The sequence below is a fragment of the Cervus canadensis genome, chromosome X, assembly GCF_019320065.1.
Source record: "Cervus canadensis isolate Bull #8, Minnesota chromosome X, ASM1932006v1, whole genome shotgun sequence".
In the NCBI taxonomy this organism is placed as follows: Eukaryota; Metazoa; Chordata; class Mammalia; order Artiodactyla; family Cervidae; genus Cervus; species Cervus canadensis.
The window spans coordinates 129,511,001-129,537,768 of NC_057419.1; the positions used below are offsets into that span (position 1 = coordinate 129,511,001).

A 26,768-nucleotide genomic window follows, 5' to 3' on the forward strand; every position below is an offset into this window, starting at 1 on the left:
TTCATACTTGAGTGATGTTGATATTTATTGACATCAATGCAAAACAAGCTAAGTTGCTATTTAACAGGAACAAATATTGGTGCAGTTTCCTTCCTGGAGAGGGTAGGCACTCAGCTCATGAGACCTAAGGTCAAACAAAGACTGGATTGTTAAGAACCAACTAAGGGTTAAACTTTACAAATATAAAAATTGCTAAAGGCAAAAGGAGATGTTTTAAAAAAAAATTTTTACACTAATCTCACGTAAGCAAACAAAGAACTAAACTGAAAGTGAAAGTTGCTGAGTTGTGTCCGACTCTTTGCAACCCCATGGACTATACAGTCCATGGAATTCTCCAGGCCAGAATACTGGAGTGGGTAGCGGTTCCCAAACTAATCCTAAAACTTTAGGACATAACATATCGACATGACATGACTATTTAAATTTCTGCATAAGTGAAAATGTGTTATATCCTTCACTGTACTTGTATTACAATTACATGCTTCTTGCTTCTACACTACACAAAGTCAACATTTACCACCAACAAAGACTATAACTAGATCTGAACGAGACTTCACAGTGACTCTGCTCCATTGAAATTTAAGAAAATTCAACCCAGGATTAACAAAAGCTTTTGATTTTAAAGCCAGTTCTCCTATCTTCTTCTCGTGTCATACCTAAATAAGTCCTCTCATGACATTTCTTGCCTGCAAACTGCAATGCGTGTCCTCTCCCCCTCAGCTTTGTCTGACACTTTAAATTTGTAGGAACTGCATAAAAAATGAAAATTGTACTTCCAATCTGAACCTGCAATCGGGTTCCTGCTTTAACGCAAAACATACTCCTCTGCAGTGTACCCCACCAGCACAGCGACCCCCTTTCTCTCTCTCTCTATTCCTTTGCCCTGAAGGCACTTCTGGATTGCTTAATTCGTGCTCTTTGGCTGCCTAGACAGTCAGGACACCTAAGGCCATTTGGACCTATCACTCCTCGCTTCCTTCTTTTCTATGGCTAATACCACTTTCCTGCTTTTTTTCTACAGCTGAATCTCCAGACTTGGTGCTGTCATCAGGGGGACAGAGTCGATTTCGGCTTCGAGCTCCTGGCTGGTAAAGCTGCATCGCCGGGCGATCCTAAAGTGAAATGAAATACTCATGTTACAAAACTGCCACTAAGCATGTCCAGGGGATAATATATACCAGTGAAAGCCCACATGAGATCAAAATTTGAGGGCACAGTACATGACAGTAAGTGTCGATGGTTATTTGGCTTCAAACTGCCTGCTTCTCTTCCCCTACCTACAGAGAAAAACAACTATTTCACAACTATTTATTTTTATAAATAAAAAACAACTATTTATAAGCAATAGTTATAAAGTATTATTTTATATGCCCATAGTAAATTTTGTTAAGTTTACTGCCTAATTTTCTTTACCATCTCAAGATGAACTGAATCAGCTTGAATAGTTTTTACTTAGAAACTGTGGTTGCTGTCTATCTCTCCTCCCCATCAGTAAATGGGTTTTAAAATGCACCACCATCTAAGAAAATTTTAGGAGTGAAAACAATAATAAAGAATGCCAATTCTTAATAATGCAAAGTCCCTGAAGTTATGAGCTCAAACACTTGTAACCCATCAGAAATATGACTCTCTCTTAATTCAGATTTGACAAGGTGACAACCCAGCTTGAGACTCTCTAGGTAACACTTTAGATCTCAGGTTCCTAAATAAGCCTCAGTATCGTCACCAGGTACCTCTCAGTTCAAGTAATGTGTTTGGTTTATCACAATATGACCCTGGAAAAATAATGTATAGGCCTTTTTTTCTAATTCAACAAAAGACAACATGAGCCTTCCCTGTCCTTTCTCCCTGACATATGAAACAGCCTTAAAGCATTATTCTCGAGTAATTCCAGCAAAACATTTAACTGTTTTAACAAGACGAAACGTTAAAACAGATGAGACTGCCACATAGTATTTAAAGAAACAGATGATGGAGCTCCCAGTGTGCAAAGATGGGACAAGTTAAACGTCAACAAGAGCAATAACTGATAATAACAAGTTGGAGTTCACCAAGTATTTCTAAATCCACAAGCTATTTAAAGACTAAGCAGAACAAAACTCACTGATAGCCCCTACAAGTTGCTGGGACCCCAACTCATTACTCTGAGTACTATAAATAAAGGGAATGGATCAAGTGCTGTTCTTGCCTTTCCTGTGTGAACTCAATTTCAAGACTAACCAAATAGTTGATAAGGGAAAACTCTGGAAGAATTTCAGATCATAAATGCAACAGGAAAGGCAGAATTTGTATATATATATCACCATTTTCCAATCTCTCCCTATGAAATAATGAACTAAACAATATCATTAGGAGAAAGGCTGATAAAAAATTCTATAATATATGGATCAGGCTTACAATACCTGAGCTAATTGATCAGCTATTTTTCCAACTTTTTCTCTCAAAAAAATTTAAATCTATAGAAATGTTGCCAAACTTGTACAGTGAATACCTAATACCCTTATCCTAGATTCACAATGGCATATATGCCTTTTCTGTCTGTAGTGTGTATGCAGGCACACACATATACAGAAACATTATTATTTTTGCAGAACCACTGGAGAATGAGTGCAGACATCAAGACCCTTCATCACTAAATATTTCAGCTTGTGTATCCTCAGAGCAAGGACATCCTATCACATAACCATAGTACCATTACTACTGGTCAATCTTAACATCATAATAAATGGATACCAAGACACTGTATGCTTCCTGATACGATGCAGTAGGAACTGCACAACACTACCTATCAAGTATTCTTGCCAACAATTGAGTCTGAATATATTAAGGCCTCTAGATGAGGGGCCACCCACCTCTTTCTGTGAATAAAGTTTGACTGGCTCTCAGCCAAGCTTATTCTTTTTTTGTTGTTTTTTTTGTTTGTTTGTTTGTTTTTCATTTATTTTTATTAGTTGGAGGCTAATTACTTCACAACATTGCAGTGGGTTTTGTCATACATTGACAAGCTTATTCTTTTACATGCTGTCTATGCCTACTTTCCTACAAAGCTTACTGGTTTTGACAGAGACCACATGACCCACAAAAGCCTAAAATATTTACCATCTGGCCCTTGAAAGAAAAAAATTTTCTGACCCTGCTCTAGATATGACTACTGGTTTTCAAGGAAACATAGAAGGTAGAGGAACATGTTCAATGTTACCACAGGGATGTAATTAGCCACTCTGGACTATTAGACACTCTATAGGGCAAACTGGTTTCTGCAACAAAGAAATGGTAGAAAACAAGAGGAGGAGGAATTATTTAGATTAAAAGAGACTTAAGGGAATATTTCAAGCAAATACAATTTGTGGACCTTGTTTAGAGCCTATAAAAAAGATGTTAATGAAAAGAGATGTTAATGAGACAATTGGGAAAATCTGAACACTGGGTAGATAGGATGCTAAGGAGTTATTGTCAGAAATTCTTCTGTCTGGTTATTTTATTAAGAAAAAGAATATTAGGGCTATTTTATTAAGAAAAAACCCTGGCAATCCAATGGTTAAGACTCCACACTTCCACTGTAGAGGGCACGGGTTTCATCCCTGGTTGGGGAACTAAGATCCCATATCCCATATGCCTCACAGTGTGACCAAACTTTTTTTTTTTTTTTAAGTCTTTACTCTTAATACTGACATATTTAAAGAAGAAATTATCTGTCTAGGTCTTGCTTAAAAATAATCCCATAGGAGTAAGATGGGGTAGAGTAGAAAGAAGATTGGCCATAAGGTGATAATTGCCAAAGCTGGGTGATAAGTATATCCTACTACTCCTCTGCTCTACTTTTGTGTATGTTTGAAAAATACACACAAACTCTAATAAAAGGACCCCACCAAGACTGAAAAAAGGTACAGATAGAGTTCCCCTAAAATTCTGTAACAACGAGCTAGCCCTCTCCTTTATACTTGCAGGAAAAGACAAAGAAAATCCTCATGAAAAGAAGTTTCATAAAATGCAGCACCTTGTTTCTTATGCGATCTCTCTTAACCACTTCTTCTTTCTTTTCAGTTTTTTCTGAGCTGCCTACTGGCTCTGTAGTTTCAGGCTTCTTTCCTTTATCCCGAAGTGTTTCTTTCTCCTTCTTCATTTCTTCTTCCTTTCTCTTGAAAGCCTTCTCTTTCTCATAGCGCTCCTTCTGCCTGCGGCGCTCTTCCTCCTGCCGCTTCAGCCTCTCTCTCTCCCGCAGGATGCGCTCCTGGTCTCGTTCATAATCCCGCTCCCTCTCCCTGTATTCTCTGCCACTCTCATCTTCAGGTCTGCACGAAAAACAAATCTGAGAATGCACCCTTGAAGCTCTTCTAATCACGAAGGCAGGAACACTCTGATCCTGCCTTGGCCACTACAATGAGGTTGAACTCTTCGAGCAGCATTAAAAGAAAAAATAGTATTTTGAAAAGCAATTTGGAAAAAAAAACCCAAAAGTCATTCACCCAGATTAAGATACTAAAATACTTGAAACCTATCCTCCTCATCCCCATAACCCTCATAAAACCCAGTATATTGATTCAGGTACAAGTCCAGAATGCATCAGTAAAACTAGCAGCCAGAAACAGTTCGAAAACAAATGAACCCAAGAGCCCTCGACTACCGACCTCTTAGGCTTTTCATCTTTAAATTCACCCTCAGAACGCTTGGGCAATGTACAACTTTGCCCACTGGCTCTTTCATCACTCAGATTCTCTTTGTCCAATTTCTTGAGCTTTTCTCTTTTGTCCAATTCTTTTTCATCTCCTTTTTCTGGCTTCTTGAGCAGCTTTAAAGAGAACAAACTTAGGTTTATTTTGAAGGATGGGATATTGTCTTCTGATTCTCACAAAGAAAACAGTATACTAAATATTTTCAATTTAGGCTACTGAAGGCCCCGTCTCTGCAGTACTCAAACTTTCAGGTGAACAAATAGTGCACAAAGAGCAGTAATTTGCTAAAAGGGTGCTATTAATGTGAAAGTGTTATGCACTCAAGTGAAGTGGTTTAATCACTTTCTGGCAATAGGATCAAGACTCCTTTGGCTTTAAATGGGTCAACCTTTGAGTAGACCAATGCATACTTTCAAGTATGCCTTCTGTATCAAGCCAGCATGTCGGTATAACTTGATAGGGAAATACAGTACAAATTTAAAATGCTAGCCAGGTCATTATTGCTGGACTATTTTTACACAGTTATTAGAATAACAAATACCTTGTCACCAAAGGAGAGATCCATTGCAGGAATAATTTTGCCTTGAATCTGAGAGTAGCTACATACTTATGATGGTACAATCATATCATTAGAGATGAAAAGCAAGAATTATTTGGCATTTGATTTAAAAATCCAAATATCTCATACAACAGAACTGTGAAGTTCCATCTCTACTGAATAGGAACTCTGTTCAATGTCATATGTATATATGACAGAATGCAATTCTAAAAAAAGTGGTTTATAAAGTTCAAATTGCTAACAGAAGTTTCTTTCTCATGCCACTTCTACAAATCTCTCTAGAATACACCCCCAAGTGTTGGATATTCAGAGAGATTTTTACGAATTTCAAGTCTCAGAGTGAAGGCATCATACATAGTTTCATCTCAGTGTGAAGGCATCATACAAGCCACAAAGCTAAAGGCAAAGCACCACGCATGAGACTTAAGCATGAAGTATTTCAGCACACAGACAGCTACTGAAAACAGTGAGTCCAGAGTGGACACTATGAAGGCACCAGTGCAAAGTGAGGATAACATGTGCAGGTTTCATTGCAAGTGTTCTTATTTCTCTCATGAACATCTTCGTCAGGAGCCAAGATGTTCATTACTCTAATAAGAACATTAACGAATGTCTCTAGCATAACAGGCTTGACCTTCTGCCTTGCTGACAGAAATAGCAATCAGGTTGCTTGTAGCAGGGCGGACACAGATCGATAGAAGGAATTAAGATGAGAACCTCCCCACCCTGCCACCGCCAAGCCCCTTATCACCGATGAGTCCTGGAGAGCCTCGGGGTGCCCTAGTGACTTGACCGGCTGAATTCTGAGGAGGTAAAAGGAGACTCTGCCATCATCTCTGTGAGATTTTCTCTGACTTTCTCTGCCATACTATGTACAAGTACTTCCCTGGGCAGTTCACTGGAGCAAGGACTGCCCAAGCCAGGCCCCTGGAAGGGAAGCAGCTAGGTTGGGGTCTTTCCACAGGTTTTCCTCTTCCTACATGCAGTGTGTTAATCAGAATCTGCTGCTCACAGATTCCCAGGTAGGTGCAAGAAGGTAATGTCGGGAATCATGTGAGAGGGGAGAGGATGTATATTCCGAATACTCCCACAAGGCAGCCAGGTATGAGAGGCGTATAAAGGAAGAGGAAAGAAAGAGCTCTTAAGGCATAGCTGTCCTCTCGCTGCACATTCTTGAAGCTTCTGGGTACAGAGCAGAGCATCAGGAAATCATCTGGGTTTCTTTCTACAGCACAAATTTAAAACAGTTCAGCTTTTAAGACTCAAGTCAGTCTGAGGGCATTTTCTACAGGTAACACTACCACCACCACCAAAAGGACTTATTAACTAAGACCTGTGTGTGTGTGACATGATACTAGGTGCTCTGTATCATGTACTTGGTCCTTACATTTTTCTGATTCACAGCTTGTAACAGAAACCTGTGTACCTGAAGACAGTGGAAAACAAACAGATGAGGCAACTTCATGTATCAAATATGAAGGAAAAGCTGAATAAAACCCATAATTCATGCCAGCCAGCCCTAAGCCCTTATATATGAAGAACTGAGAGAATAATAATCCAAAATTGAACATTTTCAATGATTATAAATAACACTGCACTTTAGAAATCCCATGTAAACTACTTAATCTTTTAAATTATCTTAAATTAAGAGTAATACATGAATACTATAGGAAAGATTCACTCCCTCCCAAAAAAGACAAAAACTTAAACACAGTTTACACCAATACAAGATGCATGCATATTTGAAGAAGTAGATATAGAACATGCAATTTTCAGCAACATGCAGTCAGTTTAACTTATGTTCATACCTTAATCTTTGGTTCATCCTTTAATTTGTCCCTTTCTGGAACTCTGTCTATCTTCTTTAGCTTTTCTATATCTTTTCGTTTTCGTTTCTCTTCTTCTTTCCACTTCCTCCTCTCTTCTTCTCTTTGTCTTTTTCTTTCTATTTCTCGCCGCCTCCTTTCTTCTCTCTTTTCTTCTCTCATCCTCTGCAAAGAAACATCAACAAAACCTTCAGACAAGATAATTACCACCAAAAACATAGTTCAGAAAGTACGGCGGGCACCCACTTAACTGTATCATCTTTCCTTCTCACTTTCCACTTCCTTAACCCCCTCCCCACTCCATTCAGAATATGAGAGAGAAAAACACCACAGCCTGCTCATATCAGTCTCCCACTGCTGCCTTGCTACAGTACCCAGAGGCTTTCAGGAAATCAAGAGTGCCTTTGGAACAAGCTAAGGACCCCCTAGTTCTGCAGAGTGAATCTATGGTCCAACAACCAGAGTAAAGTTGGAGGCCAGAGAGTGAGGCCAATGAGCCAAATCTTTAAAGAACAGTGGTAGAGAAAGCAGCTATCCCTACTGTACGATCCCAATGCTCTTAAATTTACAGAATGCGAACCAATGAAATAGAAGTATTGTGAGAACTAGAAAAACAAAAGGTTTACCTGCTTGTTTTTCAGGAAGCTCAAAAGTGGAGTTGTCTTTTTAGCTACACAAACGTAAACAGATTATTAATAATACTTGATCGAACCCTAGAAAGGATTCCATTTTCTCACATTCCCTGCCAACCACCCGAGGTGGGAAAACTATACCCCTCAAACAGTAAGTTCACAACTATCTTATTAGAAAGAAATTTTACAATATTCTGCTTCAATTCTGAAGATTTAAAATATTAAAAGTTAAGAAATTTAAATTAAAACAATAAAACAATTTCTAAAAAGAGGAATTCCTGGTGTCAATGAGAATAAAGCGCAAAGGACATTCTCTTGTTTTACAGATGGGAGTATAAATCTGTTCAACCAGGAAGAAACTGGGATAAGGGGCTAAAAATATCTAATACTTTTGACCCCATAATTCTACTTCTGGGAATTTATTCTATGGAAACTATCAGAGGTGGGCTTATACTATGAAAGTGAAAGTCGCTCAATTGTGTCTGACTCTTTGCAACCCCATGGACTATATAATCCATGGAATTCTCCAGGCCAGAATACTGGAGTGGGTAGCCTTTCCCCTCTCCAGGGGATCTTCCCAACCCAGGGATCAACCCCAGGTCTCCCGCATTGCGGGTGGATTATTTACCAGCTGAGCCACCAGGGAAGCATCCATTAATAAAAACCAAGTTTTAAAAGAATATTTAATTCATTTTTCAATATTCTGAACAATGCTATCTAATTGTATAGCTAGCTTTTTGAAAAGCATACTTCCTTTGGAGAAATTCCTAGGAGTGGAAATCCTGAGCAGGTTGGAGGCTATGATTATGTTTAGAGCTGATGCAGTAGTGACAACTTACTACCAAAACCAACATTTAAGCTAGAATTTCTCAAGAGGTTTTTCAATTCTGCAGTAACCAATTTCATTTTTTTAATATTTTCAAGTCAAATTTTTTTTTTTACGAGTATGAACTTATTAGTAGAAAATACCAACTGATCTTCAAAGACTCATTAACATCTTAAGGTCCCATATAGCTCTTCAAATTTTTATACATTTGTGTGGCACTAAATAAGTCAGAGGGGGCTTCCCAGGTGGCTCTACTGGTAAAGAACCCGCCTGCCAATTCAAGAGATGTAAGAGACCTGGGTTCTATCCCTGGGTGGGGAAGATCCCCTGAAGGGCATCGCAACCCACTCCAGTATTCTTGCCTGGAGAATCCCATGGACAGAGGAGCCTGGCAGGCTATAGTCCATATGGTCGCAAAGAATTGGGACACGACTGAAGTGACTCAGTATGCATGCAAATAAGCCAGAGAATATTTCCCATCTTATCGATGGATTCTCATAATCCTGTGAGTCAGCTATTATCTGCACTTTATAGTAGAATGAACAGAGTCTCAGAGAAGTTAGTGCCTTTCCTATGGTCACATAGCTAGCAAATGACAGAAGCAGGAGTCTGACAGGTCTTCTGATGAAAAAACTATAACACTTAATTCCTTTTGCCCACTTACCTATTAGTTCTCTATTTTTTGCTTCTATTTCCTCTAGCAGTGTCTCTGGAGTAGATGTCATTTTCTCATTATCTGCAGCATAGCTCTCCAAAAATTTTCTATATTCTGGATCTAAATAATTATTTAAGTAAATAGAAAATATAGCAGACTTTAAACAAAATAAGAAATATTACCCAGGATATTTACTTATCAAAGAAGATAATTTTCTACTTCATGGAAGATTGAAAATAAACCCAACTATACCCATAAGATAGACTATTTGGGGCTTTACTGGTCACTTACTCTGAGAACTCCTATTAGATATACTGACAGAGTCAGGCAAAGTGAGACACCATGCATTGTAACACAACCTCCAGGGATGTTAAGTAGTTTGCTTTTAAAAACCACCACTCCTATTAATCCAGAGTCATACTTATGGGAGAACTGCAAGCTATAGCTATGGGACCCTCAGAGAGTATCATGTAGAGCATGTAAGCAGTTCCTGCATGGGTACACCTCACTTTAATGAAACTCAGAATATGAAAATCGGGTGTTCTAAACAGATAAATGAGGGGGAATGTCCTAGATGTGGCACTAGAGGTGATGGTAATATCTGGAATTCTTTCCTAGATGCCTCCGACATCAAAAAGGGTAGCACATCTGAGTCATTATATTGTATGTGGAGAATGCACTGTGGAGCATGTCACCTGATCTAGTCTTCAACATCTGAATCTATGATATAGTCAATAAGCAGCTGTGTGTTGAGTCTTGTCTGTGTTTTCTTTATAAAATACACATTATAGTAATAAATAATAATGGAAACCAAACTAGGTGATTCTGAAATACCAATCTGATATAAAATATTGCGGCTAAGTCCTTAACCAACACAACCACATTACAGAGATCTCAAAACCTGGATCCAGTTTACCATAAATGGCAATTATTTGTTTTTTAGTTCCAGTATTTCAGTTCAATGTAATTACTATGTGTGCAGTTAACTGCATACTCAAAGCCTAGAAACAGGATTGACCACTTCAGTTACTTTATGTTGTTACTCAAGTACAGAAATTTTTCCAACAGTTCTCAATGATAACTCTTCCTCTTTATACAAATGTAAACCAAAAGTCAAATAAATAATCATAAAAATGGTAAGGGGCCTTAAGGAGTTGTACTTTAAAACATCTGACTTTTTCCATTGTCTTCTAATGAAAATACCTGTCTTCTAATGAAATATAAGGTGATTTATTACTCAATAGTCAACAATATATTGCTTAATTGTGAAGGAATGAAAAGCCACTAGGCAAAGAGAGTGATAACTAGAGGAAACCCATCTCCATTCTAACAAGCAAAGCTTTCATCAGTGAATTACATTTCTCATGAACTTGTTTGCTTTTTTTTTTCATATATTTTCTTAATTTAAAAGATTGGAGTCCACTCAATTCCCACAAAGGTAATATATTCTTTTAAAAATCTATGGCCCTACTATATAGCACAGGGAACTCTATTCAGTATTTGGTAATAATCCACATGGGAAAAGAATCTGAAAAAGAATGGATATATGTATAACTGAATCACTTTAACACAACATTGTACATCAATTATTAATCGAAGATTAAATTAAAAAAATACATGGCATTAGCACATTAAGTAACTAAAGCTATACTATACCATCATCGATAGTCCCAACTTTAGTATCTCTTTTCTTAGTCTTCTTTTTTGCAGCTTTTTGAAAAGGTGCAAATTCTACGATGGCAGGATATTCCTGACCTGTTTAGAAAAAATAGCACACTTGCTAAAAGAAAGAAAATGTCAAAAATGGATACAAGAGACTCAACCCCCTGCTCTCTAGGCTTCCTTTGATGACAGTGATCTGAATAGGGTCTCCCAAAAGGCATAAATCTCATTGGCACAACTAAAATCAACATGTTACCAAAGCAGTCCCCAATTCATACCAAAAAAATAACAAAAAGATATGGGAGGGAATTAAAATATTCATTTAAATTCCACCTCTAAACTCTGATATTGTGATATGTGGAGGGGGGTGGGAATCTACAAACTAATTTTCATTTAAAAAATATATTAAAGGGAATCCTTGGTGGTCCAGTGCTTAACACTTGGCACTTTCACTTCAGGGGCCCAGATTGGATTCCTGGTGGGGGAACTAAGATCCTGCAAGCTGCATGGCACAGCCAAAAAGCAAACAAACAAAAAACAAAACAAGATCACAATACTGACTATACAGGGGTATAAATATGTCAAAGGTCACCAAATGCACATGTAAAATGGATGCATTTTAAAATGAAAATTATATCTTAATTGATTTTTTTACAAAACCAGAAATCTCTACAATAAGTAAGGCTAGAGATAGAAGGTAGGTTAGTGCTTGTCTAGAGATGGGGTTTAACAACTAATGGGTACATGGTTTCTCTTCAGTGTGATGAATGTGTTCTAAAATTAGATTGTGGTGAGAGCTGCACAACTTTGTGAATATACTAAAAAATGATGAACTGCAATTCTTTAAAAGGGTGAATTTTATGGCACATGCATTATATCTCAGTAAAGCTGTTATTAAAAAATACAGCAGAAGACACCAAAAGCACATGCAACAAAAGTGAAAAACAGATCAACTGTGCTGCATCAAAATCAAGAATTTCTGTGCATCTAGGGACACAATCAACAGAGTGAAAAGGAAGCCTACAGAACTGGAGAAAATATTTTCAAATCATATATCTGATAAGGGGTCAATATACAGAATATGTAAAGAACTGTAACTCAACAACAACAACAAAAAAACCCCCAAATAATCTGATTTTAAAATGTTCAAAGGACTTGAATAGGCATTTCTCCAGAGATGATATATAAATGGCCAATAAGCAAATGAAAAGATGCTATGTGCTCAAGAATGTGAAGAGATTAAAATATTACCTCAACAATCATTAGGGAAATGCAAATCAAAACCACAATGCAATATCACCTTATACCTGTCAGAATGATTACTATTAAAGGGGGAAAAAAACAGAAAATAGCAAGTGTTGGCAAGGACATGGAGAAATTAGAACCCTCAGGCATTACTAGTGGGAATATAAAATAGTGCAGCCACTATGGCGAACAGTATGGTGATTCCTCAAAAAATTAAAAATAGAATTACCACATGACCCAGCAATTCCACTTTGGGGTATATATTCAAAAGAAGTGAAAGCAGAAACTTGAACAGATGTTTGTACATTTCCAGCAGCAGCATTCACAATAGCCAAATGTCTCTCAAAGGATGAATGGATAAAGAAAATGAAGTATATACATGCAATGGAAAAGGAAATTCTGACACATGCTACAACATGGATTAATCTTGAGGACATTATGCTAATTGAAATAAGCCTGTCACTAAAAGTCAAATACTGATTCCACTTATATGAGACACCTAGAATGGTCAACTTAATAAGAATAGTAGTTCATAGAGGCAGAATGTATTAACAGCTGTCAGAGGCTAGGGGGAGGGAGGAGTTGTTCAATGGGCAGAGTTTCAGTCCTACAAGATGAAGAAGTTCTAGAGATTAGTTGCAGAACAATGTGAATGTACTCAGCACTACTGAACTGCACACTTAAAAATGGTTAAGATGATAAATTTTATTTATGTGTATTTTACAATTTTTAATAATGTCAAAAAACAAAAAAAAAGCAATGAGATAATGATACATACTATAACATGGATGAAACTTGAAAACATACTAAGTAAAAGAGGTAGTCACAAAAGGCCATAAATTATATGATTTAGTTCATATGAAATGTTCAGAATAAGGAAATCCACAGTTAGTAGATGAGCAGTTGCCAGGGGCTGGGCGAGAGGAGAATGGGACATGACTGTTAATGAATACAGGATTCTTTTTGAAGTGATGAAAACATTCTGGAATTACACAGTGGTGATAGTTATAAAACTCTGTGAATATACTAAAAACCACTGAATTTTATGGGATTAGTTATATCTCAATAATAATTTTTTTAAAAACCTAAGTGACTACTGGAAAAATACATCAAATCCTTGCTATAGAATAATGTCATATAAGGTATAAAATACCATCTTCACATCTTTGGTGTGTAAACATAAGCCAGGATGAATTACTAGAACTGACCATTAGGTATCACAAAGCAGTCACAGAGGAAACAAGATTTTAGAAATCCTAGTGAATGCAGAATCATATTACCTTAATAACTGATATACCTGAAAAGGAATAGATAAAGCAGACTAAAGCAAAAGGAAATTGTGGAATACAGGCAAAAGAAAAAAAAAAATTAGAAGCGAGGCCAAACAATGGGGGATGCTGTCTACCTGACTAAGGAATTTGGACTTTTTTCCCACAACTGCTGTCTTAAGTCACTATTTTCAAAAGGATTATTTTCATAGCAAAGTAAGATTAAGTTATACAGAAAATAGAAAATTCTAAAAAAAAAAATCTATAAGTTTAGAGACAGTGGTTGTCTAAGCATTAGGTGATGAGGATGTGTGAAAGTATTAGTAAGTCAAACGTCCTCAGTCTAGATGAACAAGATATTAAAAAGCAATAAATTGACAAAATCCATCACTTGTTTAAATGTAAGGGATAAAGAGAGGAAAAAGTTAAACACAACTCAGATTTTCAGGAAATCAGTTGCTATCTACTGAAATAAACTTGTGGAGCAGAAAAGTAGCTGGTTTGGGGGGATTAATAAAAACTGGACAAACATAGTAGCAATTCTTCAACTTTTACTGGCATATTCCCTGACAAAGATTTTATTTTTACCAACTCTGAAGTAATACTGAAAAAATATAATCTAACAAAAACACACATCATTCAATATTGCAAAGCCAAAAGAAAAGCAGCAAACAGCTTGGACATTCTCTGGCTAAATGTTACAAGCAACAGATAATAAAATGAGGATTAATGCAGAAGTTTTCCTTCCCTATAAACTCCTGGATAGGAAGTGGGAAATCATCAAGCTCAATGGTTTAATTACATACAACTTAGAATGTTAAACAGTACTCCAACTGGCAACTATTGACATAAAGGATCTGAATTAAATAAGTATTGGTCCTTGAAGCAAGATGAGAAGTAAATATTTAAAACTTGTCATACAAGTTTAAAGAGTCACTTGTCAGTATCACTTAAAACTAGAAAATACTCAAGACAATGGATCACCGAAAACAGGGCAAAAGAACTGTCACAGGAGAAGAAAACAGTGGCAATTTCCTTCGGTTGACAAACTACAGAAATAATAGGTTAATACAAATACCTGTAAAAAGTCATATTATCTATTTATAAAGCTGTCATAAGCTTATGAAATGCGTAAAACTCTTTAAATGTTGCTCATCTTAGTACTCAGGATTTTAGAAACACTATGAAGGCACCAAGAGAACAGGGATACATTGTCTTAAACATACAAATGACAAACTCCCCTTCAGTTAAAAGGACTCACCTTTATTGTCAAGGAATACATAACCATCAAAACGATCCCTGAACAAAATAATGTCCTCTTGGTTTTTAAAGTTGATATATGCTCTTGCATACATATGAGGATACAAACTGCAGGGAGGAAAGCAATTATGTGAATGTGCTTGCAGGTGTCCGGCTGAATTACAAGTACGCATATATTAAAAAGATAGGCTCAAAAATCAAATAGAAATCATGAGTAGGATTAAAAAAAAGAATGGAAGAAACCTTTTTCATTTACCCCTCCCTCTTATTTTACCTAGTATCATTAGAAAAAAACTCAAAATAATCATGCTCAGGCATAGGCTGAAGATGTTCCTGAAGCTGCTCCTTGGTCAAAGTGGGCGGTAATCTCCGAATTACCACCTTAAGAAATGAATAAGGAAAATAAAATTAGTACAAATCAATTTTCTGTCATACCTGAATCACTGTCCCTGAAGAAAGTTGGCCTTTAAAAGATGAGATCACTTCTAAAAACCCAAGAGAATGTTCAGAACGCTCAGAATGATTAGTCAAACATAACAGTAACATAGTTAAAAAAAAAAAAAACAAAAAAAAAACAACTCTCAGAAACGAGAACTGCCTGGAGCAAGGAAATCTTAGGTTCTGTTAACCCGAAGCCCCACAGTTTACTGTTTTCGCCTCATTTTCTGTCACCCATTTTTCAGTAGTGGTAAGAAATTAGTAAACCAACCCTGGTCTTTTGTGGGTGCCAGGAATTCTTGATTGATAAAGTCCTTATTCAGTCAGCATAAAGAATTCAAAATTCTAAGAAATATCCCCAATTTCCTCATTGCTCCCCGAACAGAATGTACCCGATCTGGCCCCAAGACCAATAATAGCCGCCACCCACCCGTTCCCTCAACTAACCTCTGTTAATATTCCTATCACGTACTACTCCCGCTGGTGATAGTACCTTCCTATTTAATAACTCCCCCTCAATTCCTCATCCTTTTCGCTATCGCCCCCCCTCCCATCATCATCTCACGGCTCTGACCTAAACCCTTCTAGTCAGGGAATCCCCCCGCCCTCTCTCACTCCCATCCCGGGACTCGGCCGGGAAGGGGACCCCCATTTTGGGCGAGTGGATGAGACAGGGTGATGCTATTTTCACTCAAGTGAAGAAACAGAGGAAGAGATTGGGAGAGGAAGAGGGCAGCCCCATTCCCAACCATCTTTCTCGGGTGGTGGAACCGTCCCGCCCTCTCCTGGGCCAACAGCCGGTCAGACACCTTGCTCAACGCCTCTTTCTTCTCCTTGTTCCGATCCTGCTTATCTTCCCCTTTGGTGCTGTCTCCCGAAGCCCCACCGCCGCTGCCTGTAGCACCTGGGGGAGTCAAGAGGGTTACTCGCTTCTCCTTAGGCCTATGCTCCTTCTCCTCCTTCATGGCCACAGCTTCGCTCCTCACCGCGGTAGCTCGGCCTAAACGCCGCTACGCCGGGTACCTACGACTCCCGGCCCGCTCGGGGCAGAGCTCCGCCCCCAACAAGCTCTCCTAGTGATAAGCCGACCCCAACGCTCCATTGGGCCCCGCCAGGATCTCGCGAGACTTTAGGGCATCCGGCTTCCTTCGCTGGCAAGGTTGTAACACCTGGTCTTAGCTTCCCGCCCGCGGAATCCCCGCATTGCCCAATCCCCTCGCGGCCCAGACTCCCTCGGGGCAGGTCATTAGCATATCCGCCATCTTTGTTAGGACGAGTATTTCACGGACTACAAATCCCGGCATCCAAAGCGGTTACCCGCTTCTGCCAGAGTTCTGGATTCGTAGTATTTCAGGGTGTCTGTAAGTAAATGGACTCTTTAATCTTGAAAGGTTAATGTTTTTCAGATCAAAAAATACATTCTGCGGGCTTCGTTTTCCAGAGATAAAACCGATGTTATCCAAAGTTTACCTCACTAGGGGAACGACTTGTATTTTCTATTATTGGTTGTAAAGTGAGCTTTCAGAACCTTTAGAATTTCTTTTCCTTATATTTTTTAGGATTCACAGATACTTAATAAATATGCACAAAACACTGACATTTAAAGGAGAATTATGACCAAAATGTGTGAGATTTGTTTTCACCACTCTTTTTAAAAGTAATAGGAATCTATCATGGTACTGATGCTCTGTAGGTAGGAGAAAATAAAATCCAACTCACTTTAGATAGGATTGACCTCCTTCCCGCTTTTAAAAAGGCCAGTTATGCATTATTTATAATAGCTCCAAACTGGAACAACCCAAATGTCTGTCAGCCCACTAATGCATAAACAAAATGTGGCACATCCATAGAATGAAATACTACTTAATTAAAAATGAACCCATACGTCCATCCACATGAATGAATCTCAAAATGATCATGCTGAGTGAAAGAAACAGAACACAAAGAGTACATGCTGTATGATCTCATTGATACGAAATTCCAGATAAGGTTTTTAAAACTAGTGAGAGAAAATTCTTAAAGAGATGGGAATACCAGACCACCTGACCTGCCTCTTGAGAAATCTGTATGCAGGTCAGGAAGCAACAATCAGAACTAGGATGGAACAACAGACTGGTTCCAAATCGGGAAAGGAGTAGTCAGGGCTGTATATTGTCACCCTGCTTATTTAACTTATATGAAAAGTACATCATGATAAACGCTGGGCTGGATGAAGCACAAGCTGGAATCAAGACTGCTGGCAGAAATATCAATAACCTCAGATATGCAGATGACACAACCCTTATGCCAGAAAGCAAAGAAAGAGCCTCTTGATGAAAGTGAAAGAGGAGAGTGAAAAAGTTGGCTTAAAACTCAATATTTAGAAAACTAAGGTCATGGCATCTGGTCCCATCACTTCATGGCAAATAGATGGGGAAACAGTGGAAACAGTGGCAGACTATTTTTTTGGGCTCCAAAATCACTGCAGATGGTGACTACAGCCATGAAATTAAAAGACGCTTGCCCCCCCCCAAAAGACACTTGCCCCTTGGAAGAAAAGCTATGACCACCCTAGACAGCATATTAAAAAGCATATTAAAAACATTACTTTGCCCACAAAGGTCCATCTAGTCAAAGCTATGGTTTTTTTCAGTAGTCATGTGTGGATGTGAGAGTTAGACTATACAGAAGGCTGAGCTCCAAAGAATTGATGCTTTTGAACTGTGGTGTTGGAGAAGACTCTAGAGAGTCCCTTGGACTGCAAGGAGATGAGACCAGTCAATCCTAAAGGAAGTCAGTCCTGAATACTCATTGAAAGGACTGATGCTGAAGCTGAAACTCCAATACTTTGGCCACCTGATATGAAGAACTGACTCACTGGAAAAGACCCTGATGCTGGGAAAGATTGAAGGTGGGAGGAGAAGGGGACGGCAGAGGATGAGATGGTTGGATAGCATCACCAACTCAATGGACATGAGTTTGAGTAAACTCTGGGAGTTGTTGATGGACAGGGAGGCCTGGTGGTGCTGCAGTTCATGAGGTCGAAAAGAGTGGGACACGACTGAGCGACTGAACTGAACTGAGTGAGGGAAGGGCTTCCCAGGTGGCGCTAGTGGTAAAGAACCTGCCTGTCAATGCAGGAGATGCAAGAGATGGGGTTCAATCCCTGGGTTGGGAAGATCCCCTGGAGGAGGGCGTGGCAACCCACTCCAGTATTCTTGCCTGGAGAATTCCTTGTACAGAGGAGCCTGGCAGGCTACAGTCCATGGGGTTGGAGAGTCCTGACTCTACTGAAGTCATTTTAGCATGCACACAAGCAGATCAGTGATTGCCAGGGGCAGGGTTGGGGAGAAGGGACAGACTGCAAAGGGGCTTCAGGAAACATTTTGGAATAATAAAAAATATATTTTTTATCATGATTGTGGTGGTGGTTGCATTTGTGTAAACTCATTGAATTGTATACAAAATTGGCAAATGTTATTTTATGTAAATTATTTTTCAAAGATCAGCCCCTGAAATGAAAAGAAATGCAAAATTTGAAAAATATTGCTCTGCAAAAGTCCCAGAAGGCTCCTTAGGAGAACGGAATGGAAGACCCATGTGTCTCCTTCTCCAAACCCAAGAAAAAGAAATCTTTTTCCAAGAGGAGCTGGTTAGTAGTGATCTTGAAGAGACAGCTGGCAGTGGAAGTCTTTCCAAGAGGAAGAACTCTCCCCAAAGAGGAACCAGTCAGTGACCCTGAAGAGTCAGGAAACAAGAGGGTCCCCAAGAAAAAGAGGAAATTCTCTTTCAAGGAGGAGCCACTCAATCATGGACTTGAAGAGGCTGCAGTCAGCAAGAGCAACAGCTCCAAGAAAAAGCTCCAAAAAGCTATTCCAGGAAGATTATTAATAGAATGGACATTTCCATGGTGAGGAATAATTTGCAGACCCCTCTACACAGTAAGTGCCTGTTGGCCATCCATTTAAAATATAGCAGTGGGTACATATTCGTCCCAAACTCCCTAACTAACTCTTCTTCCTCACCCTTCCCCTGCCACAACCACAAGTTCATTCTCCGTAAGACTTTTTTCTTTTTTCCACATTTTAACACCTCTGAAACCAAGATGCATCTTAAAATTGATGGTATGCCATCTTTCAATTGGCAGCATTTTTTTCTTTTTTTGGTATATAAAATAATGGTTTTAGATTCAATGGTATCTTAGCTTTGATGAAATACAAATGCTCTATCACTTAGAGCAATACTTCTCCTTTTTTTCCTTTTTATTGGGATATGTATGCATGCTAAGTCGCTTCAGCCGTGTCCGACTCTGTGCGATCCCACAGACGGCAGCCCACCAGGCTCCTCGGTCCACAGGATTCTCCACTAGCCCACTCCAGTATTCTTGCCTAGAGAATCCTGTGGACCAAGGAGGTGTTAAAATGTGAAAAAAAAAAGTCTTATGCAGAATGAACTTTTGGTTGGGGCAGGAGAAGGGTGAGGAAGAAGAGTTAGTTAGGGAGTTTGGGATGAACATGTACGCACAGCTATATTTTAAATGGATGGCCAACAGGCACCTACTGTGTAGCACAGGGAACTTGCTCAATGTTATGTGGCAGCCTGGATAGGAGGGGAGTTTGGGGGAGAGTGTGTGCTCAGTTGCTTCAGTTGTATCCGACCCTTTGCAACCCTATGGAGGAGCCCACCAGGCTCCTCTGTCCATTTAGTTCTTCACCCAAGAATACTGGAGTGGGTTGCCATTTCCTTCTTCAGAGGATCTTCCCAACTCAGGGATCGAACCCGCATCTCCTGCATTGGCAGGCAGGCTCTTTACCACTAGCACCACCTGGAAAGCCCCTGGGGGAGAGTGAATACATGTATACATATGGCTGAAGAGCTCTGCTGTGAGCCTGAAACTATCACAATATTGTTAATCAGCTATACTCCAATATAAAATAAAAAGTTTTAAAATGTGAAAAAAAAGTCTTAGTATGAATTGAACATATTATATCTGTATTATGTGCCATTAAGGTAAAAAGAGGTAAAATGGGAGAGGAGGGCAAATGATAAGCCAGAGAGAGATACAGACACCCACAGCAGGCAGGAATCAAATTAAGGATGTAATAGAAACACAAGGCAGAAAGCTGGCTCAGGGCCAAGGTTCCATTTTTTGCGGACATCTAGAATACATTACCCAGATTCTGTATTTAAATTTTCTTGCCTCTGTTGCCAAGCATATGTTTGAGTTTATAATTCCTGTTGCCAAGACTGTTTTCCTGTATTTGAGATCTGTCAGTCTTGCCTCCAGTATCTGCCCACTCTTACAAGCCTAGCCAAGTATCTATCTGCCTCTGACCTCCTACTTAGCTCTGCATTTATATCGTGGTATATGCTTGTTTTGGGGTGCTTGCTAGATTTAAACAACTCTATTTCAGTTGTCAGAGTTGGGTATTCCAGGGCTCAGTTTTTAGACCTTTTTTCTATCTGTGCTCACTCCTTAGTTACTATCATCTGTTCTTTTGGCTTTTCTCTCTTCGCTGACAACTCCAAAATTTATACCACCAGCCCATAGTTCTCTTGTGAATTCCAGACTCATGTATTTAACTGCCTACTTTGACATCTCCACTTAGATGTCAAACACATTGAGATTCTCTGAACATGTCTGAAACCGAACACCTGATCTCTCCTGACATGGCCTGTATTAGTTTCTTATTGCTGTTGAAACAAATTACCACAAATTCAGTGGGTTAAAATAACACAATTTTATCATCTTACAGTTCTGTAGGTGAGAAGCCCAACAGGGATATCATTAGACTAAAACTGAAATGATAGCAGGACTGAGTTCCTTCCTGGAGGCTGTAGGAAAGAATCTAGTTCCTTGTCTTTTTCAGATTCTTGAGGTTACTCATATTCCTCAGTTTGGGGCCCTTTCCTCCATCTTCAAAGCCAATAACATGGCACCTCTCTCTAACCCTGCTTCATCTATGTCTCTTTCACTCTCTCTTCCTCCCCCTTCCACTTTTTTTTGGTTGTGCTGGGTCTTCATGGCTGTGCAGGCTTTTTTCTAGTTGCAGCGAGCAGGGGCTACTCTCTAGTTGTGGTGCGTGGGCTTCTCATTGTGGGGAGGCTTCTACTGTTGCAGAGCACAGGCTCCAGGGTGTGCGGGCTTCAGCAGTTTTGGTGCATGGGCTCAGTAGTTGCAGTTCCTGGGCTCTACAGCATAGGCTCAATAGATTTGGTGCACAGGCTTGGTTGCTCCGTGGCATGTGGGATCTTCCTGGATCAGGGATCAAACCCATTTCTCCCACACTGGCAGGCAGATTCTTTACCACTGAGCCACCAGGGAAGCCCCCTCTTCCCCACCTGGATAATATAGGATACTCTCCCTATGTTAAAGTCAGCTGATTAGTGATCTTAATTCCCTTTGCCACATAATTTAACATAGTCACAGGTTCTGGGGATTAGGGTGTAGACAATTTGAAAGGAGCATTGTTTTGTCTACTACACACTGTAAAGTTTCTTTTTAATTAAAATTTGAAAGTGTAGCACATGCACAGATAAGTGCACAAAAAAATAAACATATAGCTTGATGTATTTTCACAGAGTGAATACGCTCGTGTAAGCAGCACTGAGATCAAGAAGAACAATGCCAACATTCCAGATGCTGTCTTTGTGTTCCTTCCCAGTCACTTCCCCCATCATTGATTAGTTTTGCTTAAACTAGTTTGCTTAAACTTTATGTAAACTGAATCACAGAGTATGTATTCTTTTATGTTGAGCTTCTTTCTCTCAATTTTTATCATTAATTAATTAATTAATTTTGGTTGCACCATGTGGCTTACAGGATCTCAGTTCCCTGATCAGGGATTGAACCCAGGCCACGGCAGTGAAAGCCCAGAATCCTAACCACTAGGCAACCAGGGAACTCCCTTTTTCAATTTTTATGACTATGAGATTCATTTATGTTGTCCTATGTAGCTCTAAATTGTTCATTCTCATTGCTGTGTAATATTCCATTGAATGAATCTACCACAATTTATCCATCCCAATATTTGAGATGCAACTCTGAACATTGTAGTACGTGTTATTTGGTGATCATAGGTATGCATTTACATGTCTATGGATACATATCTAAGAGTGGAATTGCTGGATCATAGAGTAAGCATACGCTTCACTCTACTAGATACTGCCAAATAGTTTTCCAAGAGATTGTACCAGCTTACACTCTCACAACTGTGTGTGAGAGTCCAAGTTGCTTCACATTGTTCCCAACACTTGGTAATGTCTGGTGGATGTATAGTGGTAGCTCATTGTAGTTTGGGGTTTCCCTGGGGGCTCAGATGGTAAGGAATCTGCCTGCAGTATGGGAGACCTGGGTTTGATCCCTGGGTCGGGAAGATCCCCCTGGAGAAGGAAACAGCTACCCACTCCAGTATTCTTGCCTGGAGAATTCCATGGAGAGAGGAGCCTAGTGTGCTACAGTCCATGGGGTCACAAGGAGATGGACACAACTGAGCGACTAAGCACACATTGTAGCTTTACTTTGCATTTCTCTGATGACTAATTCAGTTGAGCACCTTTTCATATATTTTTTTTTACTGTATGCCTTTTTAACCTTTTGGTTATCACACCATGTCAATATATTATTTATTCCAAAGCAAAAGAAAAGAACATAACCATGGTGAAGAGGCGTTATGGCTCCTTTTCACCAGTTAAGGGAGAGCAAAGGAGAGACAGAAAGAACTCTCCCCAAAGTTCCTTACATCATTGATTCTCAGCATTTGGTTGAACATTGCAAGATCCTTCTTCCAGCTTCCCAAGCTGGCAATATCATGGCTGGGACCCTACCATAGAAAAGCAGAAAGAATTTTGTCTGTCTACACATACAATAGAAAAATTCTTACTTGAAAATTCTTCCCTGGCCTTCACTGAGCAGGCAGCTTTTTATCAGTTGTATTGTCCCTTTTATATTAACTCCTTTCACAGATAACATGAGGAGTGGCAGGGGGTAAGGACCATAAAACCCTGCTCCATTTCATAAGGACTTAAGGACTCATAATATTTTGCTAAAGAACTTGTCTTTACCCATCTTATTTTAGGCATGTATTAGCTCCAGTAGCTTGTAAAACATATTTTGGAGAATTTTGTGATGTCATAAATATGTCTATTGTAGAAAATAGTTCTGGCTTACAAACTGTATGTTATAAATCACTCAAGTCATGGCAGAGTGATAAACCGCAAGTAAATAACAGCTTCCAACAGGATTTATTCACAATGCCACATCTTGTTCTTGCATATACTTTTCTTCACTCCATTTAGTTTTATTTTTTCATTTAATCCTAATTCAGTGTTAACATTATTTGTTTTTTTGTTGAGTTGCTCAGTCCTGTCCTACTCTTTGTAACCCCATGGACTGTAGCCTGCCAGGCTCCTCTGTCCACAGGATTTCCCAGGCAAGAATACTGGAGTAGGTTGCCATTTCCTTCTCCAGGGATTCTTCCCAACCTAGGGATCGAACCTGTGTCTCCTGCATTGCAGGCAGATTCTTTATCACTGAGCTACCAGGAAAGCTCTGTTAACATTGACTATGTAAATGTTGTTCCTAGCTGAGACGTATACCATACTGTTGTTATTCTTCCTTTAGTATATGACACTTTCCCCCTGGAGTTATTAATTACTTTGCTTATTTTATTTTTTTGGCTATGCCCTGCAGCTTGTAGGATCCTAGTTCCCTGACAAGGGATCAAACACACGCCCTCAGCAGTGAAAGCGAGGAGTCCCAACCACTGGACTGCCAGGAAATTCTTACTTTGGTAATTTACTTAGTTTGACTGATTTGTCTCCTTGTACTGCTGCTGCTGCTAAGTCGCCTTAGTCATGTCCGACTCTGTGTGACCCCATAGACGGCAGCCCACCAGGCTCCCCCGTCCCTCGGATTCTCCAGGCAAGAACACTGGCGTGGTTTGCCATTTCCTTCTCCAATGCATGAAAGTGAAAAGTGAAAGTGAAGTCGCTCAGTCATGTCCGACTCTTAGCGACCCCATGGACTGCAGCCCACCAGGCTTCTCTGTCCATAGGATTTTCCAGGCAAGAGTACTGGAGTGGGGTGCCATTGCCTTTTCCTTGCACTACCTGTTACTAATTTTTCTGCCAAACCCCTCCAGAGATGTAAAGTCATACTCCATAAGGTCAAACAAATCAGGTCATTTACTAGTTTTTGTTCTCTATTTGGAGACATATTTCCTCCTGCCATCTACCATTCTGCTCCTGTAAGGATTGACTGATCCTTAGGCCTGCTACATAAATGTTTTCCTGGGACTTCACTTTGCCTTTCTTGGATTCCCCTGTCTATTGGATGTCATTCTGTGTTTGACTATTCGGGTTGTTTTCAATTTTGGGCTATTATGTACATTTTTGTAATGCTGTGTGCAGGCTTCTCATTGTGGTGGCTTCTCTTGTGGAACACGGGCTCTATGCACTCAGGTGTCAGTAGTTTGGGCTTGTGGGCTCAGTAGTTGCGGTTCACTGGCTCTCAAGCATTGATTCAATAGTTGGGGCTAACTGTCTTAGTTTTCACGCAGCATGTGGGATCCTCCCAGAGGAAGGATCAAACCTGTGTCCCCTGCATTGGCAGGTGGATTCTTAACCACTGGACCACCAGGGAAGCCCCTCTTCAGCACTTTGAAGATATTATTTTATCATCTTATTATTCTATCATCTCTGTTATTTATTTATTTTTTTGAGAAGCCTGTTATTCTGTAGTTATTCTGCTATTGTTACTGTGTGGGTAATCTCTCTCTCTTATGTTTTAAGATATTTTTCTGTGTTTTTGATGCTCTGCAGTTTTACTACAACATGTCAGATGTGGATCTGTTATTATTTATCTTGCCAAGTACTTGAGGTTGCTCCTTTAGCTTGAAGATGTACTTTCTTTCTAAAAATTTACTTAAAAGTTTCTAAAAATTTACTTTATTTCTTAAAAATTTCTCAATTGTTATTTCTTCAAATATTGTCTGTCTCTCATTCTCTCCTTCTTGACTCCCTATTAGATGTGTGTTGGAATGTCTCATTCCCCCTACTATGTAACCAGGTTTTCTTTTTACTGTTTTACTATGTTGGGTTCCAGGTCATTTCTTCTGATCTGTATTCTAATTCAGTGGCTTTTTTTCCTTGGCTGTGTCTAGTCTATCCATTTATAAACTTTGTTCAAAGTTTAATGATTATTTTTTAGTTGTTACCAGTGCTACTGGCATGTAGTGGGTAGTAGACAGAGATGCTGCTAAAATTTCTCTTTGGATATTTTTCAAATCCACCTTTTTTAATGCTTTAACATTTTTTTTGTATTATGGTTCTTATTCCTTCCTTTTTCCAAAAGCTCTTTTGGATTGCTCTATTATCCCTAATTGTATAAGCAGGGTAACAGTATACAGCCTTGACATACTTCTTTCCTGATTTGAAAACAGTCTGTTGTTCCACGTCCAGTTCTAACTGTTGCTTCCTGACCTGCATACAGATTTCTCAGGAGTCAGGTCAGGTGGTCTGGTATTCCATCTGTTTCAGAATTTTCCACAGTTTATCGTGATCCACACAGTCAAAGGCTTTGACATAGTCAATAAAGCAGAAATAGATGTTTTTCTGGAACTCTCTTGCTTTTTCAATGATCCAACAGATGTTGGCTATTTGATCTCTGGTTCCTCTGCCTTTTCTAAATCCAGCTTGAACATCTGGAAGTGCACGGTTCATGTACTGTTGAAGCCTGGCTTGGAGAATTTTGAGCATTACTTTGCTAGCATGTGAGATGTGTGCAATTGTGTGGTAGTTTGGGCATTCTTTGGCATTGCCTTTCTTTGGGATTGGAATGAAAACTGAACTTTTCCAGTCCTGTGGCCACTGCTGAGTTTTCCAAATTTGCTGGCCTATTGAGGGCAGCACTTTCACAGCATCATCTTTTAGGATTTGAAATAGCTCAACTGAAATTTCATCACCTCCACTAGTTTTGTTCATAGTGGGCCCTAAGGCCCACTTGACTTCACATTCCAGGATGTCTGGCTCTAGGTGAGTGATTACACCATCTTGATTATCTTTTTTGTATAATTCTTCTGTGTATTCTTGCCACCTCTTCTTAATATCTTCTGATTCTGTTAGGTCCATACCATTTCTGTCCTTTATTGCCCCCATCTTTTCATGAAAAGTTCCCTTGGTATCTCTAATTTTCTTGAAGAGATCTCTAGTCTTTCCCATTCTATTCTTTTCCTCTATTTCTTTGCATTGATCACTGAGGAAGGCTTTCTTATCTCTCCTTGCTATTCTTTGGAACTCTGCATTCAAATGGGTATATCTTTCCTTTTCTCCTTTGCCTGTTGCTTCTCTTCTTTTCATAGCTATTTGTAAGGCCTGCTCAGACAACCATTTTGCCTTTTTGCATTTCTTTTTCTTGGGGATGGTCTTGATCACTGCCTCTGTCCATAGTTCTTCAGGCACTCTGTCTATCAGATTTAACCCCTTGAATCTATTTGTCACTTCCACTGTATAATTGTAAGGGATTTGATTTAGGTCATACCTGAATGGTCTAGTGGTTCCAATCGGGAACTGGTTCCAAACTGGGAAAGGAATCCGTCAAGGCTGTATATTACACCCTGCTAATTTAACTTATATGCTGAGTACATCATGAGAAATGCTGGACTGGATGAAGCATAAGCTGGAATCAAGATTGCCGGCAGAAATATCAATGACCTCAGATATGCAGATGACACCACCCTTATGGCA

General features: G+C 39.3%; 1 protein-coding gene and 1 pseudogene across 3 annotated transcripts; one reads left to right on the top strand and one right to left on the bottom strand.

Moving 5' to 3' along the window:
- On the bottom strand, nucleotides 1–16,215 carry UPF3B (UPF3B regulator of nonsense mediated mRNA decay). 3 transcript variants are annotated; one of them, XM_043459046.1, is made up of 11 exons: nucleotides 15,854–16,215; nucleotides 14,881–14,987; nucleotides 14,608–14,714; nucleotides 10,828–10,926; nucleotides 9,181–9,291; nucleotides 7,685–7,728; nucleotides 7,041–7,223; nucleotides 6,620–6,658; nucleotides 4,629–4,789; nucleotides 3,998–4,292; nucleotides 1–1,112 (listed from the first exon to the last, which is right to left on the bottom strand). In XM_043459046.1, exons 1-11 carry the CDS (start codon nucleotides 16,007–16,009, stop codon nucleotides 963–965), a joined length of 1,452 nt encoding a protein of 483 aa, XP_043314981.1. In that variant the 5' UTR covers nucleotides 16,010–16,215; the 3' UTR covers nucleotides 1–962. The 3 variants fall into 3 exon arrangements, with proteins under 3 accessions (XP_043314981.1, XP_043314983.1, XP_043314982.1); XM_043459048.1 differs by lacking the exon at nucleotides 14,881–14,987 and adding an exon at nucleotides 15,042–15,091 and having other exon boundaries at nucleotides 15,854–15,987; XM_043459047.1 differs by lacking the exon at nucleotides 6,620–6,658 and having other exon boundaries at nucleotides 15,854–16,213.
- Nucleotides 16,008–26,768, top strand: part of LOC122435737 — a 20,144-nt pseudogene continuing 9,383 nt past the window's right edge.